Source organism: Coenobita brevimanus, chromosome 33 (genome assembly GCF_032717465.1).
Source record: "Coenobita brevimanus isolate Jiangsu-jjx chromosome 33, ASM3271746v2, whole genome shotgun sequence".
NCBI classification, from domain to species: Eukaryota; Metazoa; Arthropoda; class Malacostraca; order Decapoda; family Coenobitidae; genus Coenobita; species Coenobita brevimanus.
In genome coordinates, this window is record NC_136986.1 from 44,678,996 (window position 1) to 44,705,289 (window position 26,294).

The 26,294-nt window shown below is 41.2% G+C and overlaps 3 protein-coding genes across 5 annotated transcripts; 2 read left to right on the plus strand and 1 right to left on the minus strand.

Annotated features, from left to right (window-relative positions):
• Positions 1-2,043: 2,043 nt before the first annotated feature.
• LOC145395770 (tRNA-splicing ligase complex subunit ASW-like) lies at positions 2,044-4,789 on the plus strand. The gene is made up of 4 exons (XM_080269310.1): positions 2,044-2,169; positions 2,584-2,759; positions 3,645-3,996; positions 4,659-4,789. The coding sequence occupies exons 1-4, from the start codon at positions 2,044-2,046 to the stop codon at positions 4,713-4,715; spliced, it is 711 nt and encodes a 236-aa protein (XP_080125436.1). The 3' UTR covers positions 4,716-4,789.
• Positions 4,790-8,851: 4,062 nt separating this feature from the next.
• Positions 8,852-12,503, minus strand: LOC145395771 (aspartate dehydrogenase domain-containing protein-like). Its single transcript, XM_080269311.1, has 6 exons — positions 12,461-12,503; positions 11,797-11,896; positions 11,170-11,254; positions 10,328-10,507; positions 9,899-10,125; positions 8,852-9,363 (listed from the first exon to the last, which is right to left on the minus strand). Exons 1-6 carry the CDS (start codon positions 12,501-12,503, stop codon positions 9,174-9,176), a joined length of 825 nt encoding a protein of 274 aa, XP_080125437.1. The 3' UTR covers positions 8,852-9,173.
• A 1,678-nt stretch (positions 12,504-14,181) lies between these two features.
• On the plus strand, positions 14,182-25,334 carry Mo25 (calcium binding protein Mo25). Of its 3 annotated transcripts, none has more exons than XM_080269445.1 (7): positions 14,182-14,245; positions 18,908-19,049; positions 19,774-19,938; positions 20,115-20,233; positions 20,903-21,071; positions 22,029-22,193; positions 22,811-25,334. In XM_080269445.1, exons 2-7 carry the CDS (start codon positions 18,948-18,950, stop codon positions 23,099-23,101), a joined length of 1,011 nt encoding a protein of 336 aa, XP_080125571.1. In that variant the 5' UTR covers positions 14,182-14,245; positions 18,908-18,947; the 3' UTR covers positions 23,102-25,334. The 3 variants fall into 3 exon arrangements, with proteins under 3 accessions (XP_080125571.1, XP_080125570.1, XP_080125572.1); XM_080269444.1 differs by lacking the exon at positions 14,182-14,245 and adding an exon at positions 14,472-14,574; XM_080269446.1 differs by lacking the exon at positions 14,182-14,245 and adding an exon at positions 14,584-14,603.
• The last annotated feature ends 960 nt before the right edge of the window (positions 25,335-26,294 follow it).

A 26,294-nucleotide genomic window follows, 5' to 3' on the forward strand; every position in this document is an offset into this window, starting at 1 on the left:
CACACACACACACACCCACACACACACACACACGCCCACACCACACCATCAGCTTTCAGAAATTCCCATTGCTTTAGAGAGTGCAGAGTTGTATACAAAGTGGGTCTGAAGTATTTTTTAACATTTCTGCCATAGTAATTGTTCTGCTGCTCAGTACACCTCAGTATCCTCTTATATGTTATTGATGTGAACTACAATATTTCAATAGTAACTCTGAGTCCAATTCATCATATCGTGTTTAGTTTACTCCTGCCAGGCCCAGACGATTTCATTCGCCTTAAGAAAGAAAGGCTTCTTGTACTGAAGGGGTTTATTAGCTCAGTACCCGGCCTCCAGTTTGAAAAGTCCTAAGATGAATTAAATCGTCATGAGATGGGAATAAAATTAAAGGACATCCCCAGGTTCACGGGGTTAAAACTAAATAGCATACAAGAGGATGGTAAGGTGTAATGTGGAAGAGTGGTATGCTGCCTCCTACACTACCTAAATTATGGCCCTTATTTTGTCTGTCAGCTCCACATCACAAAGTATCATTTGGATATAGGTCATTTTGAGATGTTGAGACACTGAGAAAAGCAAGGGAGAAGTCACCACACAAGTGAAAATGCAATTTGTTTATGTGGTTAGATTATTTTTCAAGGAATTGTTTGGTTACTTTGGTTTTGCCTTAATGAGAATCTACTTTGAATCTTAAATGGGCCAAAAGTCATGGTCTTTAATTACATAAACTTCATTTGACATTTTTCTTTAATTACACAGAATTCTTTCATTTTTATTTTGGCTAGTTCACCCTTGCTTTTCTCTGTGCCTTATGTTTTTATTCTACATGAAGCTGGGCAATTCAGTAATAAACAAGTAACAATGTTCACTTTGGTTTTTTCATGATGGTGTATTAGTTGTATAAGTTTTCTTTATATTTCTGTCTTTCCTCTGTATATTCTATGTATAATCTTATATAAAATGTCAGAAAAACCATCTGTCTATTGCATTAATTCCTCAGTGCAGGGTTACTTAATATGCCAAGACGTCATCATCATTGTCATCATCGTCATCATCATCCTGACATCTATTTCCCAGCGAAGGAGTGAGTAAGGTGGGGTCCAGAAAGAAAGAAAAGAAAAAATGTGGTAGAGGGAGATATAATTAACAGCATTTCCAGTGATGTGGGTGACAGACTCATTGTTCACTTTTGGAGCTGAAATCCTAAGGAGAAAGACATGACCATTTACGGGGCCAAATAATTAAACTTCATTCCCATGGTACCATCCACACCAGTGGAAATGAGATTCACAACTGATAAAGCACAGAGGACCCCTTAGGATAAGCTACTGTACTGCCAAACATGTTAGGGTGAGCAGTTGGTGGAAGTGGAGAAGCAGGAGGATTTATTAGAGGGACAGGTTGGAGAGAAATGAGATGCAGTCTGCAATGATTGGTTGGGGTTTATTTTTCACATAATGCAAACTCAGGCGTAAGTGAGGCTGGTTACCCTTTCCTTTAATGTCAGGCTAAGTGGCCTAGCCCTGGGCCCCTTACACTCCTGATGGGGCATAAAAATATCATGTTGTTGGATGACAAACTCTCAGCTATCTGTTAAGGAGTGAGATCATAGCGGTCTTTTGTGCTGATGAGGCTTTTATTTCTGCCAAAGAGGTTATATTTTGAGCTCTGTCGCTTAGTATCGTTGTGGAAGACTATCAGCTGGGGTGTGTAGAAAACTGATTGAGAACCTTCATAGGAACATTTGATTAAAGGCCAGTACATCATTTTATACCATGCCCTATCACGTAGGAAAGAGCCTCGCTACCACCCAACCATTGAAAGGGGGGTGTGGCCAGCCCGACGCAGGTATACGGTCAGCAAATGTGCTAATTTCATTATTATAATTATATTACACACCAGTAATTTATATCATAAGGTAATATTAAAGATGTCTATACTTGCAGAAAACAAGACTGGATTGAATTCCCGAAAACAGTAAAAGTTACCTACCACTACATTTGTTATCCCTCAACAGTTGTAAACAATAACATCCCAGCAAACATGGCTCAGCGTGGGAGAAGACAAATAACGCTAAAAGAAGAGACCCCCGAACAGGAGGAGACACCTATTAGTTATTTACAGCCGGAAATTCTACCTGTTCAAATGATGATGGAAATTCTGAGAGAGGTAAGTTGATGACTGCCTCTGATAACGTAAGAACAGTAAAGGCGCCACCATACCACTTAGGTCTCCAGTTATAGATACATTTTTAACACATCGTCCACGGTGACATGATAAATTTCGTTTCAATACTGACACAAAACAGTATATTCCACATGGCGGTTTGTGCTATAATTTATAACACTGCCGATTGTTAAAACTGGTGATATTGATACGTGTGTAGATTTTAATGGCAGTGTTGCATGTAAAGAAGACCTGTTGCAAGGCAGACACCTGAGAATGTAACTTTCATGTTATTCTTTGTTATCTTTGGATAGTTTCCTTAATTTATGTCTAAAGTTATTATTGGAGTAACTTAATGGCACTTAAAATGCCTGACTTTCATTATAGCTTGTGTTTTATACGATAATTTGCTCACAGAAAGGGATGGGAGCTACAACCCTAGACAAAGTGGACCGAGAGGGAATTATAGGGCTTTTCTACAAACATGTGAGCCCCAAGTACCAGCGTGAGTTACGAGACAACCGGCGTGGCAAGATTCTCAAGAGGATGCGGGAGAGGAGGGAGCGGAAAATTGATGACAGTAGCTGGAAGAAGTTAGTTCTGTGTCTGGAAAAAAATGTCAGTAGTTTAGGATATTTTGTTTTATTTTATTTTTATTTTTTATTTTTTTTACTGAAAAGGAGAAAGAACCAGGGCTGAGAGTTTCCAAAATGTCCCCTGTAATGATATTTTAATTAAAAAACTAGGTAATTTCAAGATTGTATATCCCAGGTTGCCAAGACACATTGTTGGTAAAAGATTGGTAGGTATTAATAAAGGGAAGGTTAGACAGAGGAAGATAGTGCCAGAGCTGACCAGTTCTGTACATGAAAGGCGGGTGGTTCCAGTTAACTCATGCATGGGAACTGAAGAGAATTTTGTATGTGTGTGTGTGTGTGTGTGTGTGTGTGTGTGTGTGTGTGTGTATTTACCTAATTGTGATACACAGGAAATGAGCTACGCTTGTGGTGTCCCGTTCGCATGCCGTTATGGGGGTTGCTGCCATAGTACATTAGGGAACCTGTAGTTCTTTACTAGTGGTCAAGATACGAGGACAGTATGTATTAAAGTAAACTGCATGGGTCTAGATCAAATGGATGTGGTAAGCTTTAATATACTTGTGTTTATGACAGCTTTACACTTTATTTTTTTTTTCATAGTAAATCTGCAGTAAATTACACACACACACATACTGTGTATATGTACATATGTATATACGGTATATATACCGGTATCTATATCTATCTGTTTATCTATCTGTCTATCTGTTTATACATTCTGTGTGTGTGTGTGTACCAGTATATCAGTTAAGCAAGGATTGGCTAGGAGCTCATTCTATTAATTTTCTTGGCTCAGGACCCTACCTCACCCCACATGGGGTGGGAAAGGAGGTCTGGATGATGATGATGATGATGATATATATATTTTTTCTTTTCCAGAATGGTAGTTGAATCAAAGGGTAAGCCTTCTTCCCTACTGTCCTCCTCCACAACTAAGCCATCAGTTGAGACTGGTGGGGATGGTGGTGAGAGACTGAAGCCGCCACCCTCGTGCATTGACCACAAGCGCAAGACCATCAAACTCGGCGGAACGAAGAAGACTTCCGGCACTGGCCTCGACTTTGTGATCAAGCGACGCAGTTCCGAGGAAGGCAACAATGCAGTTGACAAAAATGCTAAGAAGTTACATACGGATATCACCAATGGCCAGGAAAAGAGAAAGGGTGATTCGCCATCTGATCCAGCCACCAAAAAATTAAAAGTTCACCAAGATGGGAAGACTCCAGACTTGGTGAGTGTGTGGATGTTGATGATGATGTTGTGTATGTGAGTGAGGTGGAGGAGGAGACTGAGGATGGGGTGGAGAGGTATATGAATGAGGTTGGTATGGATTGGAGGAATGACAGCCAGATGGTGAACAGGATAACATAGAGGTGATTTGTTTGTGGCCAGCCCTGCGAAATTTAAGGCTTTTGGCTATTGATATGTCAGTAGGGATGTTATGTGGTATGTGGAGAGCAGTGATGGTGTTGTGTGGTGTGTGAGGATGATTGTGGTATTGTGGTGTTGCTGTGTGGTGTGTCAGAAGATAGTTGTGGTGTTGTGTGATGTGCAAGGTGTGGTTTGGTGTTGATGTGTTCATGTGTGTTGTGGTGAGGGATGCGTGTGGTATTGTTGTGGTGTGTGGAGAAGTATTTGTGGCGTTGTGTGCCGTGTTAAGGACATTAGTGGTGTTGTGATGTATGGGGGTGTTGTGGTGTGGTATGGTGTGAGTCAGAGAGTATTTTTCTTCTTTGCAATAATAACAGCTCTAATGGCATCTTTTTTTCATTTTAATATGGCAGGAAAACTAAGTGTCATATGATTTTCTCTGAAATGTTAGGAGTCATGGAAATGTTGTCATATTTCTGAATTACTTTATTGATTGATTTATTTTTATCTCATTTTTTTCAGAAAACAAATGATGCTCCCAAAAAGAAGCTTAACAGAAAACCAATAAGTTGGCCATAGTGGGTTGGAGGGAGGGATTTGTGGCACAGTGTAATGTAGTTGTTATATTGATAGTTTTAATACATGACTGTACTATGAACTTGCCAGTGATGTATTTTGTATTCTTGCTTCTGGTATCTCAAAAGCGTTTTATTAATATATATACAGACTTTTTCGATCTGGAGGGATTGGACTTGACATTCATAACACCTTTAGTTTGAGATAATTTTCCTCACTTGGTTGGGACAAATTCCTGACCCCTTCAAGTCACATATTTGTAGATAATTCTGTTCACGTCAGGAGAAACGTATTCAGCTGGAGGGGTAAGATACAGCCATCATGAATCCCCTCCCAACTAAAAATTTCTCCAGAAGTGATAAAAAAATGGCAGGAGGTAGCAGGATAGAAAGAGATGTCCTGGCTACTGGTTTTCGTTGAGCTGAATATGGACCCAGTGAACTGCAGGCTTAAGTTTCTCTCCTGCAGTCAGATAGAGAAGTAACTGAGAGATGTTTGTTTAATCATATACTGTAGTTAAGCCCCCTAGTTCTATCAGTGCCACCACTTGAAGGCATCCCACTCTGGCACAGTCTACAATCAAGCTCTGTTCTTTTGGGTCTGAGGTGCAGACGATCCTAAGGGAAAAGGAATGCCATTTTCTGTCTGGAGTAGTGACCCGTCAAATCAGCACTGGGTACTTCATCATCATGCACAGATGTAGGTGTGAAAGGCTGTTGGAACATAGGGTGAGAAGTGTGTACACAATTTTTGTTGCAAATTGAATAGAAACGAAAGTATAATATGGCTGCAACTTTATAATTTTGTGACTTTAACAACTGCAACTGATTATTGCAACTTTAAATGACTGCAGCTTTATGTGGGAAAACTGCAACTTAACCCGCGCTGTCCCGGCGACGTGAATTAACGTCCGCACATGATGTGCACTCATGTCCCGGCGACGTGAATTAACGCGGCAACATTGCAAGGTCCCTAATTTGCACAATTTTCAATTTTCGCGAGTGATTTCGCAAGTGATTTTTGGCACGTATACACGGGACACCTTCCTCTATTCCTCTACAAGATGCCAAGCAGGGACAATGCCTTACACCGGATAACCTCTCCCCCCCCCCTGCACGCCATTGTCTCAGCAATTCACCTGTTACCAGTGACCTGGCCAATAAAGACATTCAGGGCCAGAGTGATTCCCCAATTGATGACAATGTGGAGGACGAAGTTTACACAGCATTAGAGGAAGAAACAGTCAAAAATGATGATCAGGTAATGTGGGAAAAAAAGGTCATGAATGGTGATGAGTTAGTGAGTGAAACAATGCTTATAATGCCTATATTACTGTTTGAAAACCAATATACTCTTGTACTACATATAAATTCGTACCAAGTAAATAAATAAATACGGTTTATGAGTGGATAAAATAGTTACCCTCCCATAGAACTCATTTTCTTTGGTGCCAGCCTGTTAGAAAACCGTCAGGTAAGGAAGTACTCGTATCTAAATCGAGTATTTTAAACCTCAGGTGAGCGATTTCTCTATGAATTTTCGATGTTTCTCACCAAAAGCGGATGTTTGAGCCAAAAAAAAAAAAAGGTCCAAAAATGTCGGGACTGGGGCGTACCAGTGCCCAGAAAACGTCGGGATGGGGCGGGTTAAATTGGAATTTTAAAAAACTTTGTGTCGAAGAAATGTAACTTAAGTATAAATAGGTTTTTATGTGATAATAACGCAAAACAAAAGAATTATTTAAGATGACTAAAAACATGTGTGGGAACATTGTACGGTAACTTAAATTATAGAAGTGTAACTTAATTGTAGACAGACTCTTAATGTGGGAAGAGAGCTGCATAAAAAATTGTTATGATTTTCGAAGGAGTTTTGTAGCATGAGGGCTTAAACAGAGAGGAGTTATAAGAGGAATTGTATACATTCACAGACAGTATAGTATGTCTCAGGATGATGATGGTGATGTTATTATAATCATCATTATCATCATCATCATCATCCGGACCTCCATTACCATCATAGGGCAGGGTGAGGAGTAGCAACGTCCAGACAGCCCAAGTTTGCGCAGGCCAATGGCCCAATGGGCTACGCTTCCATTCACTCACCATTCAAACCCCCGGAATCCTGGCTCTGTCTGGTACACCAAAATCTTTCACCACATTCTGTAGCTTCACATAAATTATTATTATTATTATTATTATTATTAATGTGGTGGTTGTAGTGATAATGATGTTGGCAGTGATGATGAGGATGCTGACAATGACGATGATGATGATTGTAATTATTTTAGTGGTGACAACTCTTACTGTATGATCTGTGTAAATGATGTTTATAGCAATAAGTTGAATATGACACTTTTGGTCATAGAAGTAGCCATTATGCAACCTTGACAAATTCTGTAATTATGCCTACTCTTCCATTACCTGATTTTAAACTAGGATTTTTAACTGGGTGACAGGGCAACGTGGAGGTGATTTGTTAGTGGCCGCCCTTTATGGGATTAAGGCGTCTGGCAATAGATAGATAGGTAGACTTTTAAAATTAAGCTTTGTATTTTACTGGTTATGCATAGGGAACAAATTGAGGTTGTGTAGTGGTTAAAATGCCCCCTTCAGAGTGATAGTCTTGCATATATTTGATCCCCTAGAGCTGACTGAAGGCTTTTTCATCACATAATGCCACGAGGGAAGTAGGCTGGTCATTTACCCTTAATTGTACCAGGCTGTGGGGGTGATGATGATGATGGTGTTGATGGTAATGATGATGATGATGATGATGATGATGAGCCTCTGGTCTCTACGTCACGGAGGGAGCAAAATCGGATTGGCTGTCTCCATTTTTTGACATTTTTGCTGTAGTAGTTTAGTGGAGTCTTTAATGATATGTAAATATTTATGTGCTACAAATTCATGCAGTGTTAGGTAGGATCTTAGGTTTTTTTTTCAACAATCTGGTGTTTTTACGTTTGTTTTGTGTGTGAGGGGGACAGTGTATACAAAGTGATTGATATTTTCTTCTCTACCCTCACCTCACTATGGGCGATTTGTTATGTGAGATGGTTAAGTCAGCATTATCAGTGTCTGTCCTCCATTACTTATTCATTTCTTACTACCACTGCCATACCAACACCCATACCAGCAGGCAGAACCATCCCCACAAGACATAAGCTACTGCCCAGGGAGTTTCTAGTAGAGTGCTGCAGGTATTTTCAGGCCACACTGTATATAGCACAGTTTCAGTTCATTTCTTTAGGCTCCAACTTGCTTGCATGCATCGGCCTTGGTCTCTTAAAGGCAGGTGTCCATACTGCATCAGAGGTTTTCAATTTTATAATATCTCTTCCTTAACCCTTTGTTTTCCATATTATTCCTCAGTGTCTTTGTTTTTTTAATTGTCATCAGTAACATTGCATAAATAACATGCAAGATAGTGTGAAGGTGTTGAATGCAGAATAAATAGCTGAGGATGAGGTGGTAGGAAGCCCCCTATGTCCTTGATCTGACTACTCTTGGCCATCAGTCTAATTGAAAGGGTTGGGGATCTTTGACAGGTTAGAAAAATAGCTCTCTAGTTAGAAGTGCCAGGGAGCCACAAATGTTCATAAGAAAGCCCAAGATCCATAGGTAAGAGAGAATCACATGTAGAGCAGTGCAGAGAGAGACAAGTTTCTACTTTTATTTTCATGTTTTGACTCCCATACAGCGAAGAAGCCTTTTTTTTTTATTTTGCTTGTTCTACCAGCAGATGATTTTACTTATTTAGTGATTTTTTAAAACTCAATTGGGGATGGAGTGGATTATGTGTCCGTGTGACTCCTCCAGTTCAAAAATTCTCAAGCTGAGTAAAATTATCTGGTGGTGGTGTGATTAAAATGAAAACAATTACGTTAGACTGAAAGAATTAACAACCAGTTAGTCTTTGGGTAAAGTTTCTCTTGCAAGTAAAACAGGAGTTTGTGTGGCGAAGATGGTATTTAATATTTAGTAAAAACTTGCATCTTTCTTGTGGCTTTATTTTCCATGACATTGTGTATCTGAGGGACATACAGTAATTCTTCAACACGAGTATGTTCGTTGAAAAGTGATATTTAGTCTCAAATGTACTACAAAACAGTGTCTGTTAACATTGCATTGTTCTCATATAAATTTTTTTCAGCTTCCCAGTTAATAGTACAGATTGCATGAAGGAAGTTTTGGTGGTTTAGAATGCATCTTTGACTTACATTGTCACCTTCACATGCCGGCACTGATATAACTGGGCAACGCTGCTGTATGTTACTGGCTTCTGAACCTATTTTTTACTTGGCATTATGATGGTACCTTCAGATTTCCTGTCGTTGTGTACATATTCCGCATGTCCCTTTGTATCAAAGAGTGAATTACAGTGAAAAATGCAGAAATAAATTGGTAAGGAAGATGTGCAAGAGAACCCTCTGATGCCACAAGAGAATGATGAACATCCCTAACAGAAATGCACTCCAGGTCCTCTCCCACCGGCCCGCATCAGTGACGAGAGGAATGATGCATACGTTGCAGATCCAGTGACAGCCCCGGGGTCAGCCGGGTTCTTGCGGATGGTGTTTACACTGAATGTCCGACCTGCCACCAGTGGGCCCGTCACATCAACTTCTACGATGTGCCAGTCATGTAGGCTGGAATAATTTATTGTTATCGTTATTATCAGCTTAATCATTGTTATTGTCATTATTAGTATTATAAAAAATTGGTTAAACTGATACTGTATGTGAACTGAGGGGATTTAGTCACATTGCCTCCCTTCTTATTATGCCCTGGCATCCCACTCATACACCCTTCCATATATACACTATTTTTGTTCTACATTACCTGTTTTACCAACCATCCCAGTCGTGTACACCTGCATCACAACACAGACTCATACCTTTGTTCTCAATAAACTCCCTTTCGACCAACCATGGCACTCTCATACAGCCTCATCCACGGTAGTTCTTTGCCTTATCTCTGGTCTGTGTCGTCTTCTTCCCTCCTTCCCCACTCTCAGTCACTGGCCACCTAACTCACTTGGGATCTGAGCCAACACAACCCTGTACTCCATCTTGCTATTAGTTATGCTGCTCCCCGACCCCACCCTCCATTGTCAACCTCCTTACTGGCTAGGGATCTGAGACAAGGGTAACTCATATGGGATTCGAAACAAGACTAACTCACTTGGGATCTGAGATGAGACAGCCCTGGACGCCATCAAAGCCAAGGTTGTGTGCAGCCATGGCAGCAGCGGCCATCGTGTTGACGTTGTTTGGGGCAAGGGGACACAGGCCTCGTACCGGACCCTCATACAGCTTCACCGCCTCACCTGCAACACTTTCATTCCTCGTACGCAGCTGCCCCTCCAACTTGAAGCAGCTTGGGTGTTTGGTCATTGTTACTTTCAGGCCCTGTGTATGGGAGATAAGTAAGACTACAGTATAAGTATCTCTCTCTCTCTCTCTCTCAGTTCATTTTATTGCCTTTGATATTTATTTGAAATATAACAAGCCTGGTGTTAAAGCAATAATTGTAGCTTTTGTTTTCACCTTTTGTTCTTCATTTTTATCTTAGTTAAAAGATAAAAAAAAAAAAAAAAAATCTTTCCCTCACCTTCAGTGTGCCCCTATCTGCCATCTTGAGAATATCCTCTGCTCCCCACAACGCCCCAGCAGGTATGTAGAGGCCGTGCGTTATTGCAGCCGATCTCAGGGCATCCTCGGTTTGTTGACATGCAAGTGCCGTAGGAGACCCCACAAAGTAGTCTGCCACTCCAAGTAACATTGCTCCATACTGGGGGTTAAGAGTGGAGGTATGGTTATTTATTTTGTCTTTCTGTTGGTCTCTCTATTTATATTTGTGTAAAAACTATCTTATCTATTCGTTTATTTGGTTATGTGTATCTGTCAACTTGTCTGCCACTCCAAGTAACATTGCTTCATACTGAGGGATAGAGTGGAAATATGGATATTTATTTTGTCTTTCTGTTTGTCTCTTTATATGTATGTAAAAACCGTCTTCTTCATCCGTTTATTTGGTTATGTGTATCTGCCAACCTGTTATGTGTATCTGCCAACCTGACTGTCTGTAGGGAATTCCATCAGGTAGTCTGCCACTCCAAGTAACACTGCTGTATAATGGGGATGGTGTGAAGGTATGGGGTTTTATCATATTTATAGCTGTCTCTTTATCTGTATATCTGTCTCTATCAACCTCTCGGTCTCTTAACCTTTACAATTATGGTGACGACTCTTTGTTATACATGGGTAAGCCAGGGATTTTAAAGGAATATTTCTGTCCTGACCTGATTTCAGCTTTCTGACCTCTCAACCAACTTAATTTCAACTGATCACTAGAAGATATGATCAATGATGACCAGTTAAGACACACGCCCAGGTGGATATTTTACAACCTCAGGCCCCCTTCCCTTGTATACCCCTCCTGTTATTACTGACCTTCTCGGAGATAACTGGATGGGCGACCTCAACGATGACATCTGGTGAGAACTGTTTGCACTCCTCAAGCTTGCGGCAGATGTACCTGGGTAGGGTCAGGCATAGTCAACATATAATAATGGTAGAGGGATGGAACAGAGGTATATGAGGGAGGGGTGTAAGTTGGGGGAAGGGCAGTGAAATGGCTGGGGACAGGGTGACATGGAGGTGATTTGTCTGTGGCCCTCCCTTGTGGGATTAAGGCATCTGGCAATAAATAGATAGATAGAAAGGGCTAAGCTTCTAATTTACAATGGTATAATCAGTCCCCATTGACAAGTAGGGTTTGATTTTGTAAGAAGAAGAGATATGGGAAGATTCTGATTCATTTTCTTGTCTCTCCTGCAATAAAGAGATCATAGTTAAAACAGGGAAGTACTCATAAGATTGCGTGAATCCTGGCCCTGAGATTCACAGTTACAATTAAATTCGATGTATCCAGGATTTATTTTACAGGAAGAACTATAGACATGGGTTAAAAATTCACTTTAACTTCCTTCCCCTTCCTATAAATAAAATGAATAAATAAATAAATGAATGAAGATAGTTACAACAGGGATAACAATCAAAGTCCAGACCTCTCCTCACCTGTCTTCCAGTTCTGTTTCCAGGACTTGTAAATTTCGGTTCCAGATGAATGCCAAGTCCAGTTGGGGATGTTCCAGTACAGCTTGAGTCAGGTAGCGGCCTGGAATAGGAAGAGGGCAAGGGAGGTTACATAGATACACAGAGCATACAGACCTAGTATACTTATGGGGTGGTTTGACTTTAATGCTACTAGAAAGATACCAGGAAGATTGGTGGACAGAGGTAAAGATAAGTGGACAGATAGAAAGACGTACAGATAGACTGGCAGACAGATAGACTGGATGATAGATAGACAGGCAGACAGACAAATGGAGAGAGAGAGAGAGAGAGAGAGGTTGATTTACATGGAATGAATGTGGAATGACTGGATTTTCTTTTTATTCTGTATGTATTTTAGAGAGCCTGTTCCCTAGGTCTTAGTAGCCTATACACACAGCCATAACCACCATAGCATGTCACTGCTTGGGCACTGATTCCCATTGTATGTATTTTGGTATGCCTCTATCTATCAATCAGTCAGTCAGTCTATCATCTGTCTACTTATCTGTCAGTCAGCCCATCTCTCTCTCTCTCTCTCTCTCTCTCTCTCTCTCTCTCGTAATTAATGCAGGCACATTATAAAAACAAACGAGTTATATAATTTTGTTCGTAGTCGCATGCTCACCCAAGTGGCCATAACCAATTATTCCAACTCGTTTGGGGGACATTTTTGGAAGCAGTTTAAGTCAAATCCGCCAAAATATACTTGTTCCAGTACTACTACAGTTTGTTCAAGCTCTACCACACACGTCTAGTTCCTACCACACACGTCTAGTTCCTACCACACCCTGTACAGCACTACCACAACCTACCACACTCCACAGTTGTCTGGTAGCTGGGATGAACTATACTTCCTTTATTTTAACTTGAACGTAAATTTACCGCCTCTCCATCTTGAATGCGGAGTTGTATCAATAGATCAAAGCTAGAATATTGCGCTAGTCACGAAGAAGTGCCATGGAAAAGGTATGGAGCATTAGTATTGCTTTAGTCTGCCACTGAGCTATGTGAAATATGCTGCAAAACGACGAAAATCAACGCCAAGTTAAGCAGTTGGATTTACAGACTTTACTATCAATTTTTCCTTATAACTGCGACTTGTATATTGCAGGAGACAAGAAGAGGAGAGTTTTAGAATCTCCGTGTCTTTTTTTTCTCCTGTAAATAATAGTTACGAGAAGATTGGTTGTAAGTTTGTGAATACGGAGGGGAGGGATGGGTGGGAGTGTGGATGTTGGAGGAGCCTGGGAGGCTGAAGTTGTCAAGGTCGTCCCAGTAACCAGTTTCTGCTCATCACTGCTACCACCATCATCACCACACTAGCAGGTCACCATCATCATCATTAAAGCAACAGTATAGTCACCGCCACAGTCATCATATCATCTTTAATGCAACAGAATACTGACACTCGTCACCATCATCATCATCACCACCACCACCATCATCATCATCACTAACATTTGGCACCATCACCACTACCAGCATAACACTAACACGTCACTGTGACTGCCACCATCACACCAAGTCTACCGCACCATTATCACCAATAGTCGTAATCATGACAACTATCATCATCTTTTATTGAGTCACAACCGCATCCTTAATCCTGGAGGTGACGTAATTTTGTTGCTTTTTACACCTTCACGTGGTGGCACCGGAGAGAGAGAGAGAGAGAGAGAGATATTGTATGATTATTTCTTCGTTTCACTGGAGAGGATATATCGTTTTTTTCCTTTGATCAGAAAGGTAAGTTGATATTTAACAGATGAATAGTCCTTGATACTTGTTTTACCCACTGTAAATGTCACGAAAATTGACAGCTAACTTCCGGCAATGTAGCCTTCGTATTTTATCATGACTCTGTAAGTGGCGTGAATCATGCGGTGGCGTTTATAAATTATTAAAATGATAGGTGGAGAGAGAGAGAGAGGAATAATGATTGATTAGCACCAAGCCATAATATGGCTATATGGCACTGGTAGAGGGAAGAAACACGGAAATAACAAGAACAGTGGTAAGACAGAAGGGCGGAAGACAATAAGGAGAGAAAGACTGAATAAAAAAGATCATTTTTAGTCGTCTTTTACAAGCTGGGTTACTGGGAAAGTATTCTTTCCCTCTTTCCCCAGGAGGGGAGAGAGGGTGTGAAAAAAAAAATCAAATTTCGCGGTCGGCTCACAAGCACTTAGCATATTCGTTTAGTTTATTTGCTTCTTAAAGAATAATTGGAATTTTAATAAGTTATTCAATACTGGGTTAAATGAAGGCATAGATAGAATTTATTTGAAAGATGATAAGAGTGGTAAACATTGCAAAGGTGTTATTGTTTACATCAGGGTTGGCGACGTCACAGCAAAACCTCTGCCGTTATCCACCCTGGCTGGCCTTTGCTCGGAAATAACAGCCCATTGTGAGTCCAATTGGTCCAGTTAGGATAAAAATTCATTATTATTGTGGCGGCCGGGCACACATGGGATCTGATTGGCCGAGAAAGATAGGGATTGGTGACCCGTGATTGGTTGAGGGTGGTGGAATAACTTAACACCTGATTGGCTGAGATGGGAGACATTGAGTTCTGATTGGCTGCCTGATTCACCCTACCCCTCTGATTGGACCCCTGGCACCCCTTGGCCCCTTGATTGGCTAGTGGGTCAGCATCTGTGCCACTCAGACCTGATAGTAGTCAATCTTTACTGTTGATAGTGAGTGAGGCAGAACACAACGCTGGCAAAAACCAAGGTGAGGTGAGGCAGGGCGGCGAGGCACGGGTGAGTCAGGCAGGCTGGGTGAGGCTCAGGCAGAGGCAAGGGGGCGGAGGTGAATGAGAACGAGGTAGGCAGGGTGAGTGGTGAGGCAATGTGAGTGATTGGTGAGTCAGGGTAAATAATGAGTGAATGAGGTACAGTGGTTAGGCTGCCTGAGGGGTGAGGCAGGGTGAGTACAGAGTGAGGAGGCTTATTAAGTGTACAGAGTGAGGAGGCTTATTAAGTGTGAGGTTGAGTGAGTGGAGGGGCAGGGAGTAGTGAGTGGTGAGGTAGATTAATGGTGAAACAGGAGTGAGTGTTATAGCTGGGTTAGTGGTGAGGCAGGAAGTAGTGATGCAACATGGTGGTGATGAAGCAAGAAAAAGCAAAAGTATAGACCAGTGACATTAACAAGTAGAGTAGGACAGTTTGGGTAGATGATGATGCTTGCATGAAGTGCCAATATTTCCTGTTTATTCACTTTTTTCTCATTTATAATAGTGTCGTTAGTGAAAGGTGCTGTCGACGTATAATATTGTTTGTGATTCATTTTATTATATTTTGAGTATGTATGTTAGGTTTGGTTTCGTTTGGTTAAATAAAGTTACATTAAATTTACTGTGTAGGGTAAAATAACACTTTACCAGTTCCCATTCTTATGTTTAATTGTACAGTATTACACATTTTCTGGTGTTTCCGATATGGTGGACCTTTTCTCTTATTATATTATTATTTCATTGGTGTTTTTATCTAAGTTTCAGTTTCGAATATGTTCTTTTACCTAAATGAAGATTGAATGAAACACATCCATATTTAAACCTAACCTGATTTAACCTATTATAACAACCTAAATCTTGCTGAAACTAAACTAACTTGCTGAATCAACCCAAATCAAGTTGGACCTAACCTGACATTGCTATAATAAGCCTAGCTGAACCTTACTGACCTAAATCGAACTCAACCTTGCTGAACTGAGCCTGACCTTAGCTAACAATCTAACCTTACCTGACGCAGATCTAACAAGGGCATAATTTGATCTAAGTTGGGCATGTCAGTGTAATTTAGGTTAGGTTAATTGCTGCCATGCCCCTGGGTGGGTTTTGAAACTCCATTAGTAGAGATATGCAAAAGGAGATTACGATATATTGTTGCTGCCACATCCACTGATGATGTTTGTATTCTGTATACTACTGTAATGTCATAATTCTTGTAATTGTTTAGGATACAAATGTGTCTTGAGTGCTAGTGAACTATGAAGTACTGACACTCCATAACTGGAAAAGTTTGTAGGATGATATTCAGCAGTATACAGCACAAAAAAAAAAAACAGTGATACCATTTGAGTGAAGTAAATATAATCAGTAATACCGTTCATTAAGTACAGAATAATTCAGTGGGTCTATCTTAAATCAAAGTTCATAACCAAAAGTTCTTAATTCAAAAGTTCATACCTTAAGTAGGGTGGCCACTGTGAGTAAACTGGTGGCCGTCTGTTATAGCTGATCGCAGTTGATTGCATTGTGATTCCAGCGTGACCCCACCTAAAGGCAGAGGTTATCAGTGTGGGTGGTAGAAGTAGCGGATGTTATCAGCATTTAGGACACTACAGGTTCACATGATAAGGCCAGGAATGGTAGTATCAACACCCACAGTCTGGATTTGCTTTCACAAAGATTGTAGTCTCCAGGGTCAGTGACATTCTGGTGTGTATTCATGTGGGCATAAGCATAGAGGTGGTAAAGAAATCCTATAGCTTATTGCAATGTGTCACTTCGCATTCTAGTACAATACAGTACAGTAACTGTGTAGATCAGTCACTGTGGAAGCAGTGGCTGTCCTGTTAATCCAGTGATGTGTTTTTCATTTTCTTCCAGTATTTGATGATATATTTCAGCTTGGACTCTTTGAGCTGGAGAGGATGGAGAAAGTTTATTGAGGGAGCTCCTAAGTTGAATTTAATTGTGTAATGGTGGAGAGGAAGTGAGGATTAAAATATTGCTGCATTGAAGGGTCCTATCTCGCCACCACCCCAATGTCAGTAGGTCAGCGTGTGAGTGTCTGAAACAAGTGTGTGAGGGTGAAAATGGATCAGTAGTGTTGATGTGATTACTGCCACACCACTCCAGATAATGGTTGGATAAGCTGGATGGCAGCCTCTTCTAACTCTGATATAATTGGCCTGTGATAGCCTTTTTTTCCCCCCCGTCTCATATCTTAGTACGTCATATTTCATCATCATCGTCATGTGGACCTTGTTTCCCACCAAAGGATGGAGTGGATAATAATTACATATATGCACTGTATATATTTTTACCTAGTTGTACATTTATTTAGTTTTTTTAACCATCATTTTAAATTACCATACCGGTACCTTAGCAGTGTCTTTGTGAAATGGAGTGGTTAAATATAGCTCTCATTAACTCCTTCACCGCTAGACATGGTAATAAGTTGAGGGAAATATTATAAAGATAGCAAGAATTGGGAAAAATAATGCTGTATGTAATTGTAACAAAGAGAATAACGAGCATGTCATAATTGCTGAAGCTGCAGACTCGTGAAAAATGTGAACCCAACAGACGGCAGGCTTAAATTTTCCTTGTTTTGCAGTCAGCCACCTTCATTTGGGGGACAGGGAGGGGGTTGAGGGCTGTTTGTATATCCAGGTTGTTCCGGGTCACCACCTGAAGTGCCCCTCTTCAACACCACATCCATAGTAAAAGGGATTATTGTAAACCTCAATACTTTATCACTTTCATTGAAGTTACCCCAACAAGATACAGTATTAGGCAGTAGCTTGATAGTGGGATTAACTTATCAGTAGTTATTCTTTAATGTAATCTACCTCTGTTTGGTCTTTTTGGAGTGGTGTCCTCAAAACATATATGGTCAGTTTTTTATATCACTGTTTCCATATAAAGCACAGGTATTTCTTTCTTCAGTACAGTTATATATGAATGGCAGTGGACTTCTAGGAAAATCAGCCGGATACTCTTTCATATACAGTAACTTGTTTACATTTAGTCCTTAGTTCCCATCCTGTGAAATCTCAGAAACACAAACGAATAATTTGTATAAGAAATCTGTGTTTCTGGGTAAGGTGTAAGTATTTCATTTTTCAGTAGTACCATAGATCATCTCAGTGGCAGTGGACTTTCAGGGGTTCAGCTGGTCAACAGAATCTTTTAATATTCTGGTGACTTGCGTGTATATAGTAGTAAGTCTCTCTGTTTCATCATCATCATCATTATCATTACAGATTGATAGGAACAGTCTTTTATCATGGTTGCATTGTTTCATGTAAAGTTTTCCTGTTTTTATTAGTATTACTGTTAAAAGGAAAAACTTTAATCTGTGGAACTTGTGTGATGTATGGTGGGGGAGATACTGTATCAACATTGCCTGCCTCCATATCCTGTGTGTTACCCAGGACGCCTGACACAGAACTACCTCCAGACAGCCAGATTAACCCACTGAGCCCACAGATGTCTTTTTCGTCCCATTCTTGCCATCTTTGGACGAGTTTCTTCACCTTAGGGTCAACATCTCAATTTTGGAGAGGCTGTATAAAGAACTGACAACTCCATTCAGTACATGAGGCCTTTCCAAAGCTGAATAAAATTGTCCAGTAGCAGTAAGAGGAGCTAAAAAGGATGTCCCGTGTATTGAAGGGATGAGCAAAACCACATCTCATGATTGTGGGGGCTGAGGAAGAAAGGTGAGTTGGTGGATTTTGCTGGAAGTGAAGTTAACCTGTAGAAAAAGGGAAGAATCTGAATCATTTTACTACCCCCAGTGCCTGCCAGTTTTATTGTGTTCAGGACTAGTTTTCGTTTTTTTATTTACTCTTGCTTCTACTGTATTTTTTAAATCCAACTAAAGAAAGCCCTTGTATTTTGAAATGCTTTATCAAAACTATGTCTGACCCCTCCAGTTTGAAAAGTGGAGTAAAATCATCAGGAGATGGGAAGAACAGGAGAAAATGACACCTGGTCGTGCTATGTTAAGTGATCTGGATTCTGGTAGCCTATCCGTGGGCCCTCTCATGCCTTGCACCCCCTTAGGGATAACAAGGAATTGACTGTTACTAATTTTTGCGACTGTTACTGATTTTAGCAATTTATATTCTGCTTATGACCACCACCCACAGTAACTGAAATCAGGTAGTGTTAGTTTATTAGCTGAGACATGTCCTCTGATAGTGATAGTACTGTAGGTGTGGAAATTGATGCCTTGGTCCTCTGTAAGCATTTGTGTGACTATAAGTACTGCGTGTGTGTTGAAATGATGGGATATGTTTCTTGTAGGTAACTTTTGTGCCTTATCCACAGGTGATGGTGTTATAAGCGGGCGAGAGACTAGGCCACCGCGATGTCCCTCTTCCGCAAGAGTCCCAAGAGCCCCCAGGAGGTGTCCAAAGCCCTCAAGGATGCGCTCACGGCACTCGAGCGTTCTGACAAGAAGGCTGAAAAGGTGAGTCTGGTGGGGAAGAGCTTTTTGTACAATCAGACAAGTGTTTTTTTCATGTACTTCAACCTTAGGCATGTCTCGCATTTTCTCCAAGACACATCATATGAAAGAAGTGGTAAGGAGCATTTATGTGGCTACAATTAGGGACAAAAGATTGGCTGTTCCAATGTGTTACTTCACACTCAAGGCATGTCCATCGCTTTCTTCCCTGGTTCGTCGTATCAGAGAGGTGGTGAGGAGTTTTAATGTTCAGTTAGGAACAGAAACCCACCTGCTGTTCAGCTGTAGCTGCTTTGCACTTACAACATGTCCATTGTGTTCCACCTGGACACATCATATCAGAGAGCATTATCTTTGGGTAGGGAAACGTAGTTTATGAAGTCTCTCTCTGCTTGGAAATACAGTATTAGCCAGCACAGGAAAAATGAGAAGCTTACATAATCTCAGTTTCGTGTGTGTTTCCCCCTTGAATGTGCTGCCTTTGTCCGTATAGATGCAGGAAGATCGAAACAAGTGGAGTTAAAACAACGTTCAGTACAACATGTCTATTTTTGTGCATATTCCCATTAGTGAAACTGTGCTCCCTACGTGTCGAGTGGGGTTGGTGGAGGATTAGTGCCCCTCCCTGTAAAACAATTAACTCTAAGCCCTTGGCCACTCCGTTTGGGATACGTGGCGTCTGGCAGTGAATGAACGAATGATGAAACTGTGCTGTTGTGGCCCACAGGCACAGGAAGACACAAGCAAGAGCCTGACTCAGATCAAAACGATGTTGTACGGGACGACAGACTCTGAGCCGCAAGACATTGTGTTGGCACAGCTGGCTCATGAATTCTATAACACCAACATGCTACTCCTACTCATCCTTAACCTACACAGGATAGATTTTGAGGTGAGCCATAATCTGTAGGATGCAGATAGTGTAATTTTATGTCATACATTCCCATATTTACCACTGCTGTAGCTAAGTGAAGAATTTACAATTAAATTTGATGAAGTGAGGGCGGAAAGTAAATAAGCCATGATTATACTGTTGTTATTTATTTATTTTTTTCTTTTTTCCAACAGGGCAAGAAAGATGTTGCTCAGATCTTCAACAACATCCTCAGACGGCAGATCGGCATTCGGTCTCCCACAGTTGAATATATCTGTACCAAACCAGAAATTCTCTTCACGCTCATGAAAGGGTGAGGTACTCTGATTTGTTGTTTATCATTTAAGCTCTGTTTCTTATTTTTAACGTCTCGCACATGTATGTGAACCGTGTGTTAAATTTTGTGCCGAGTTATTTGCCTTTCTTTTTAGGCAGAGCCAAGATTTTAAAGACTTGGATGATTACTACGAGTGCGTGGTCCATTTCATATTGTTTGATAGCACTGTTGATGTGATTTTTCTATGGTTTCTGGATCCTGTCTTGCCCCAGCTATTAAGTAGGGACAGAAAAAAGTTAACCTGCCTTTACTAAGTTTGTATTCTTAGTTGGTTAACCCAGGACAGTATTACCGTGGGAGTGAATGTGGCTACGAGCTTGGGAACTAGCCCCACAGCCATCAGTCAGGCAGGAAACATAGCCACAAATAAGTAGCCACAGTCCAGGCTGATATTCATGCATTGTTATAGATTCGTGATACATCTTAGATTTCTCTTTGCCTGATGTTGCAGCAAGTGTTGAAAAGTATGTAGCTGGTTTTGGCACTTGGTTTAGCTTCCAGTCCATAGAAAACGTTAGTGCTGCCATGGCCAGTCTCAGTATGGGATTAACTTAAGAGAAAGCATGGCATCACATGAATTGATATTGAGAAAGAGTTGACCTATCTTTACTATCCATGTCCCCTTATTTAGTGTTTAATTTGCAGTTATGAGCACCAGGACATCGCGCTTCACTGTGGCACAATGCTGCGGGAGTGTGCACGGTACGAGGCGCTCACCAGAATCATCCTCAACAGTGATGACTTCTATAACTTTTTCAAGTATGTCGAAGTGTCCACATTTGACATCGCATCTGATGCCTTTTCCACATTCAAGGTTAGTAGTTCTTTTATTTTTCATGTTTTCAAAGTTGTTCATTGTTCTAACCCTGTGTTTGTTTTTTTTGAAAGCTTTGGCCATGCATGTATGTGTAAACCCTTCATTCTGCACCTGTCAGTGTCATTTAATAATGATACTGAGTGCCATGCAGCTACAGCACCACCAGTGTTCCACCAGCAAGTAGCTTGAGCAAGTTTTTTTTGTAATGGCTCTATGTCATTACCTTTGCCAGCCATTACCTAGAGACTTGGGTTTGATATCAGAGTTTGTATTCTCCTAGGCCTTGATAAAAAGACCTTCAGGCATTTCTGCCCATTCTTAGCAGTAGTCACTTCTTGTATTACACTACCCCTCTTTATGTATGGTACTTAATAATATTTTACCTCGACGAAATCGTGTGTTTATTGATAGTACTGTACAGGCAATATTTTCTTTGGGGTAATATGAAGTGCATGTATAAAGAAAATCTCTCCCTAAATATACAGTATTAGGATGACCATGCTTGTGAGGTGGAGTCAAGATTCTTGGGCTTTGAATGGTGAGTGAATGAGTGTGTGGCCCATTTCACTGGACATGTTGATTAGGTCTCCCTCTATTGGGTTATCTCTTTCCTTGCATCGTAGACCCTACCTCACCCTATCCATATGTGGGGAAAAGGTCATGATGGTACTAGCTATCCTCTTTTTACTCCAACTTGGCTTAAATTTATTATCTCCTCATCATCAGTGCTGAGTCATAGAAAATAGATTAATGCTAGATAATGATGCTAAAGAAATGCAGTCAAAAGGATGTACAATAGGGCTGTAGTTTTGTCTTTTTTTGCCATTGATCTATGTTAAGTAACTACAAAAAGAATGAAAATTTGGGCCAAGTTAGAGTAAAAACAGCATGGCAAGTAATTTATGATGTAGGTTTGAAGGGAGAAAAAATAGTATATGTTCTTTTTCATTTCAGGAGCTGCTGACGAAACACAAGATGCTGTGTGCAGAGTTCCTTGAGCAGAACTATGACCGGGTGTTCTCCCAATACGAGCACCTCCTCAACTCAGACAACTACGTCACCCGCAGACAGTCCCTCAAACTTCTGGGAGAGTTATTATTAGACAGACACAACTTCTCTGTGAGTTAGACGGCTCTGATTATGAGTTATTCTGTCTGTTTTAGGTGTTCCATTTTCACTCCAGCTGGATTGTGCCTGTAAAGAGGTAGAGGGATGGTTGGAGTTTATTTCCTGTTATATTGTCATTTGGTCATGTGAAGAGGATGGAGGGCCACAAACTGTTTGGGAAACTGTATGTGAGTGAGGTTGAGGGAGGGAGAGAGAGGTGGAGGCCAAGGATGAGATGGAGGGATGGAGTGGAGAGGTACTGTATATGAGAGAGTGGGGTGTGAGCTGGAGGGAGGGCTGTGAAATGGCGGGGAACAGAGCGACACGGAGGCGATTTGTTTGTGGCCACCCCTTACAGGATTAAGGTGTCTGACAATAGATGGATAGATAGGCTTTTTATTATATTCATTTACTAGTTCATAATTGTTTTAAATTCTCTTTTGTCAGGATTTAGATATAAAGAGAGAACCTGTATTTTTAACACAGGAAAAATCATCACCTGAGAGTCCTGGGTTCGATTCCCGGCGTATTGGTAATTTCTCTGATGTAGATATAAGTTTATGTCTTGGTACTGGTGAAGGTACATTTTTACTATTTCACGTTGCTAACTGTTGCCTGTGCAATTTCAGGTGATGAAACGGTACATCAGCAACCCGGACAACCTGAAGCTGATGATGATCATGCTGAAGGAGAAATCTCGCAACATCCAGTTTGAGGCCTTCCATGTGTTCAAGGTGTTTGTGGCCAACCCGGACAAGCCTCGGCCCATCCTGGAAATCCTCCTCCGCAACCAGGACAAGCTGGTGGAGTTCCTGACGCGCTTCCACACGGACCGCTCGGAGGACGAACAGTTTAACGACGAGAAGGCCTACCTGATCAAGCAGATTAAGGAGCTGAAGCCGCTACCCCCAGACCAGTAGTAGTGTATTGGTGGGGGGGTGGGAGCTGGGGCGGCAGCTTGCGTCGTGTGGCCCGGCTCTGTGTCCAAGCGCCGTGTCCTCGGAAGATGCCACAAAAAACATAAAAACATAAAAAAACGCCCAGTCCTGCCCATAGGGGTTGGCACTTGTAATGAATCTTTAGCTTCCTCTATATATTGCCTTGTTGGTGTGAGTGGCACCAAGTAGTGGAAGGGACATCATTACACTGGTGTGGTTGAATATCTGCTGCGTTTTGAATTATTATGTAGTATGTGTAGGTGCTGGATAAGAACACCTTCACTTGGTGGCACCATTGTAGCTGGACACCTCTGCTGGCCGATTATGTAAACATCTGGGCTTTCTCCTGTTTGGAAATGGGGATGATGCGCTGCTAGAGGGCAGCTTCAGCCTGCAGTCCACCAAGTTCATGTTTCAGTTGAACCTGGAGCCACAGTTACTACTACGACTGTTATAGGATAGATAGAGTCTGTACGGAATGGCAGAGGAACAGGCAGAAGCGAAACAGTTACTTCTTTCCCTGCTGCCTGATTGTACGGCCATCAGTCCTTAAATCTGTTTCTCCTATACTGTGTACAGTGCGATACATATTAACCAACATTTACACTGTATACTGTATGTATCCAGCAGTGAACTGGGAAGATGTGTGCTGGTGAGATGGATGGAAGGAGGTGAAGGCTGAGGATGAAGTAGAGAAAGGAGTTGATGCATTATGGGAGATCTAATTTGTGAGGTGGGCAAGATATGCCTGTGTGTGAACTAGCCGCTGTGGTCTGGTGTGTTAGAATACGCACTATTGACTGAACAGACAAGCTTTGGTTCTGTCAGAGAATGCCAACAACAGGAAGGGAATGGAGGAGGATGTTACTGAATATGGATGTATATGTCTGAGTGTATTAGACCCTTATGAAGGAGACAGACATACACAGTGGTGGATGTTTAGCTACAGGTGATAGTGTGGTGTTCCTTCCCTACCTGGTGTCTAGATATGAGTTGGGTAAAGGGTGTGGATTGGAGGGGGAGCCAACACAGTCTCGTTGACCCAGCCGAGGACTGTCCAGCGATGGCGGCCAGGGCTCGAGACAAAATCCTGGGGTGTTGTGGGCTCGATGAATGTGCCAGTTTGTTCCCTCTCATCCGCTGAGGTGTAGTGAGTTTCATGATGGTGAGAGAGGGAGGCAGGATACAGTAATACCCCTTCATTATGCCACAGCTCAGCCACAGTAAACAGGTGGGATTCTTCAACATATTTACAGTTGATTCTCTGTTGCAAATAAGATTCATTTTTTTCAGTAGGAATTAGACACACTGGTAAATTTAGCACCCTCTTTTTACTTGTCCTTTTTGCAGTTAACATTTGCGGCCTGCCGTAATTTTCATCTCATGCATAAGAATTATGTTTTATAGGAGGAACAGGTGACATGGGAAAACTGTTCACTCTCTTTTTCCTTCTCCTTCCTGCAAAAACAGATCATGGTTACTACAGGGAATCAATCAGAAATATGTTCAAGAATTACACCCCAGCCAGAGTCCAAGCTGGGGCTCTGGCACTGTTAGAAATCATACTACAGTTTGAGATTTAGTCTTTCCAACAGATGCTGGAAACTGGTGGGAAGTCATTAGCTGGTTTTGGCACTGGGTTTAGCTTCCAGTACATAGAAAACAGCCGTACCGTGGCCAACCTCATGTGGGGATTCCTTAAGGGGAAGCATAGCATCATTTGAATTCATTGATTGAGCTGATTGATTATAGATTACTGAAGTAAGGTAATGTAACAACCAGAACATTAGAGCTGTTTTATTAATACTATTTTGTTGATCACTGGTAGCTTGTTATGTCATTCATATATATGTTTCTCTGGCCTGTAGTAGGTCAAATTTTATATTTTACGTCATAATTTAATCTAAGGCATGTCAGAATTAACAATTACAGTCAGTTTTTTTTTTTTTTTTTTTTTTTTTTTTAATGACATTAAGACAACAGTAAAGTAAAACAAACTGTGGAAAATTTCCATTTTGTTACCTATAGAATTTATTTGTCATTTACCAACTATTTTACAGTACCAGTTGTATGGAAAAAGTTGACATTATCATACATCCCTGACTTGTATCAAGTACTGCCTGTATTAAATACATAAAACACTCAGATTATCTATTTCGTAACTCTGTTTATCTGTCCACTATGCACAGCCTGTGTTAAGGCACAGTGTTGAATGTGTCCTGGCCTATATGCAGGAGATACAGCCAAGAGGGTCATGAGCATCTTAAGAACAGTGCAGAGGGTTCTGGGAAGGTGCATACTTTGACCCAGTTTTCATGATGAAAGAAAGAAGAGTGAAGGTGTACCTGCCCTTAGACAAAGGCAAAATAATGAAGGTGACCCACAGAAACTTTGCTGAAAGGTTCGTAGGAGGAGGTTGACCCAGTAAGAGAATATCCACAGTTTTTAAGAAATGTGAATAGAAATTTGTGTGGATGCATTTACAGACTCAGTTGTTATAATCAGCCGAGGAATTGCACTTTGGGTTCAGGGAGGGGGAGCAACTCACATTCTTAATCCCTAATATAATATCCACAGTTTCAAGACAAATGAATGAAATTTCATGTGTATACATACAGGCCCAGTTATGTCATGGGCTTCATAACAACTAAATATGGATGTTGGACACCCCAAGAATGGATATTTTAAGATGGAAAAGTTATATTTGAAGATTTAGTTATTGTGCACTGTTTTAAAGGTATGTGAACCTTGGGGCCTGTGTTCTCTCAGTGGGGTAATAGATGATTAGATGAATGAATATTGTTGGGCAGAAAGAAGGTGTGTTCTGATGAAAGCCCAACAGTCCCTCATGTAGATCTGACTGCAGTCCTGAGTTAGTGAGTTAGAGTAAAGGAATGAAAGCTTAATCCTCCTCAGTTAGTTGTGATTGCAGGCTTGGTTAGTGAGTTAGAATGAAGGGGTGCCACTGTCATGAAACTGTTAACAATCCCTCATTTAGTTTTGATTGTAGCCCTGAGTTTAGTGGAATAGAGGACACAAGCTGCCACAGGTGTCGAGTGGTTCCCGAGGGTGTGTGGTGTCCGGTGGGGCCAAATGTGATGCCGGGGGATCCGAGCACTGCCGCTGAGGGCATTCCAGATCTTTGTGACTCGCGGAGGGTGGCGGCCGCGACACC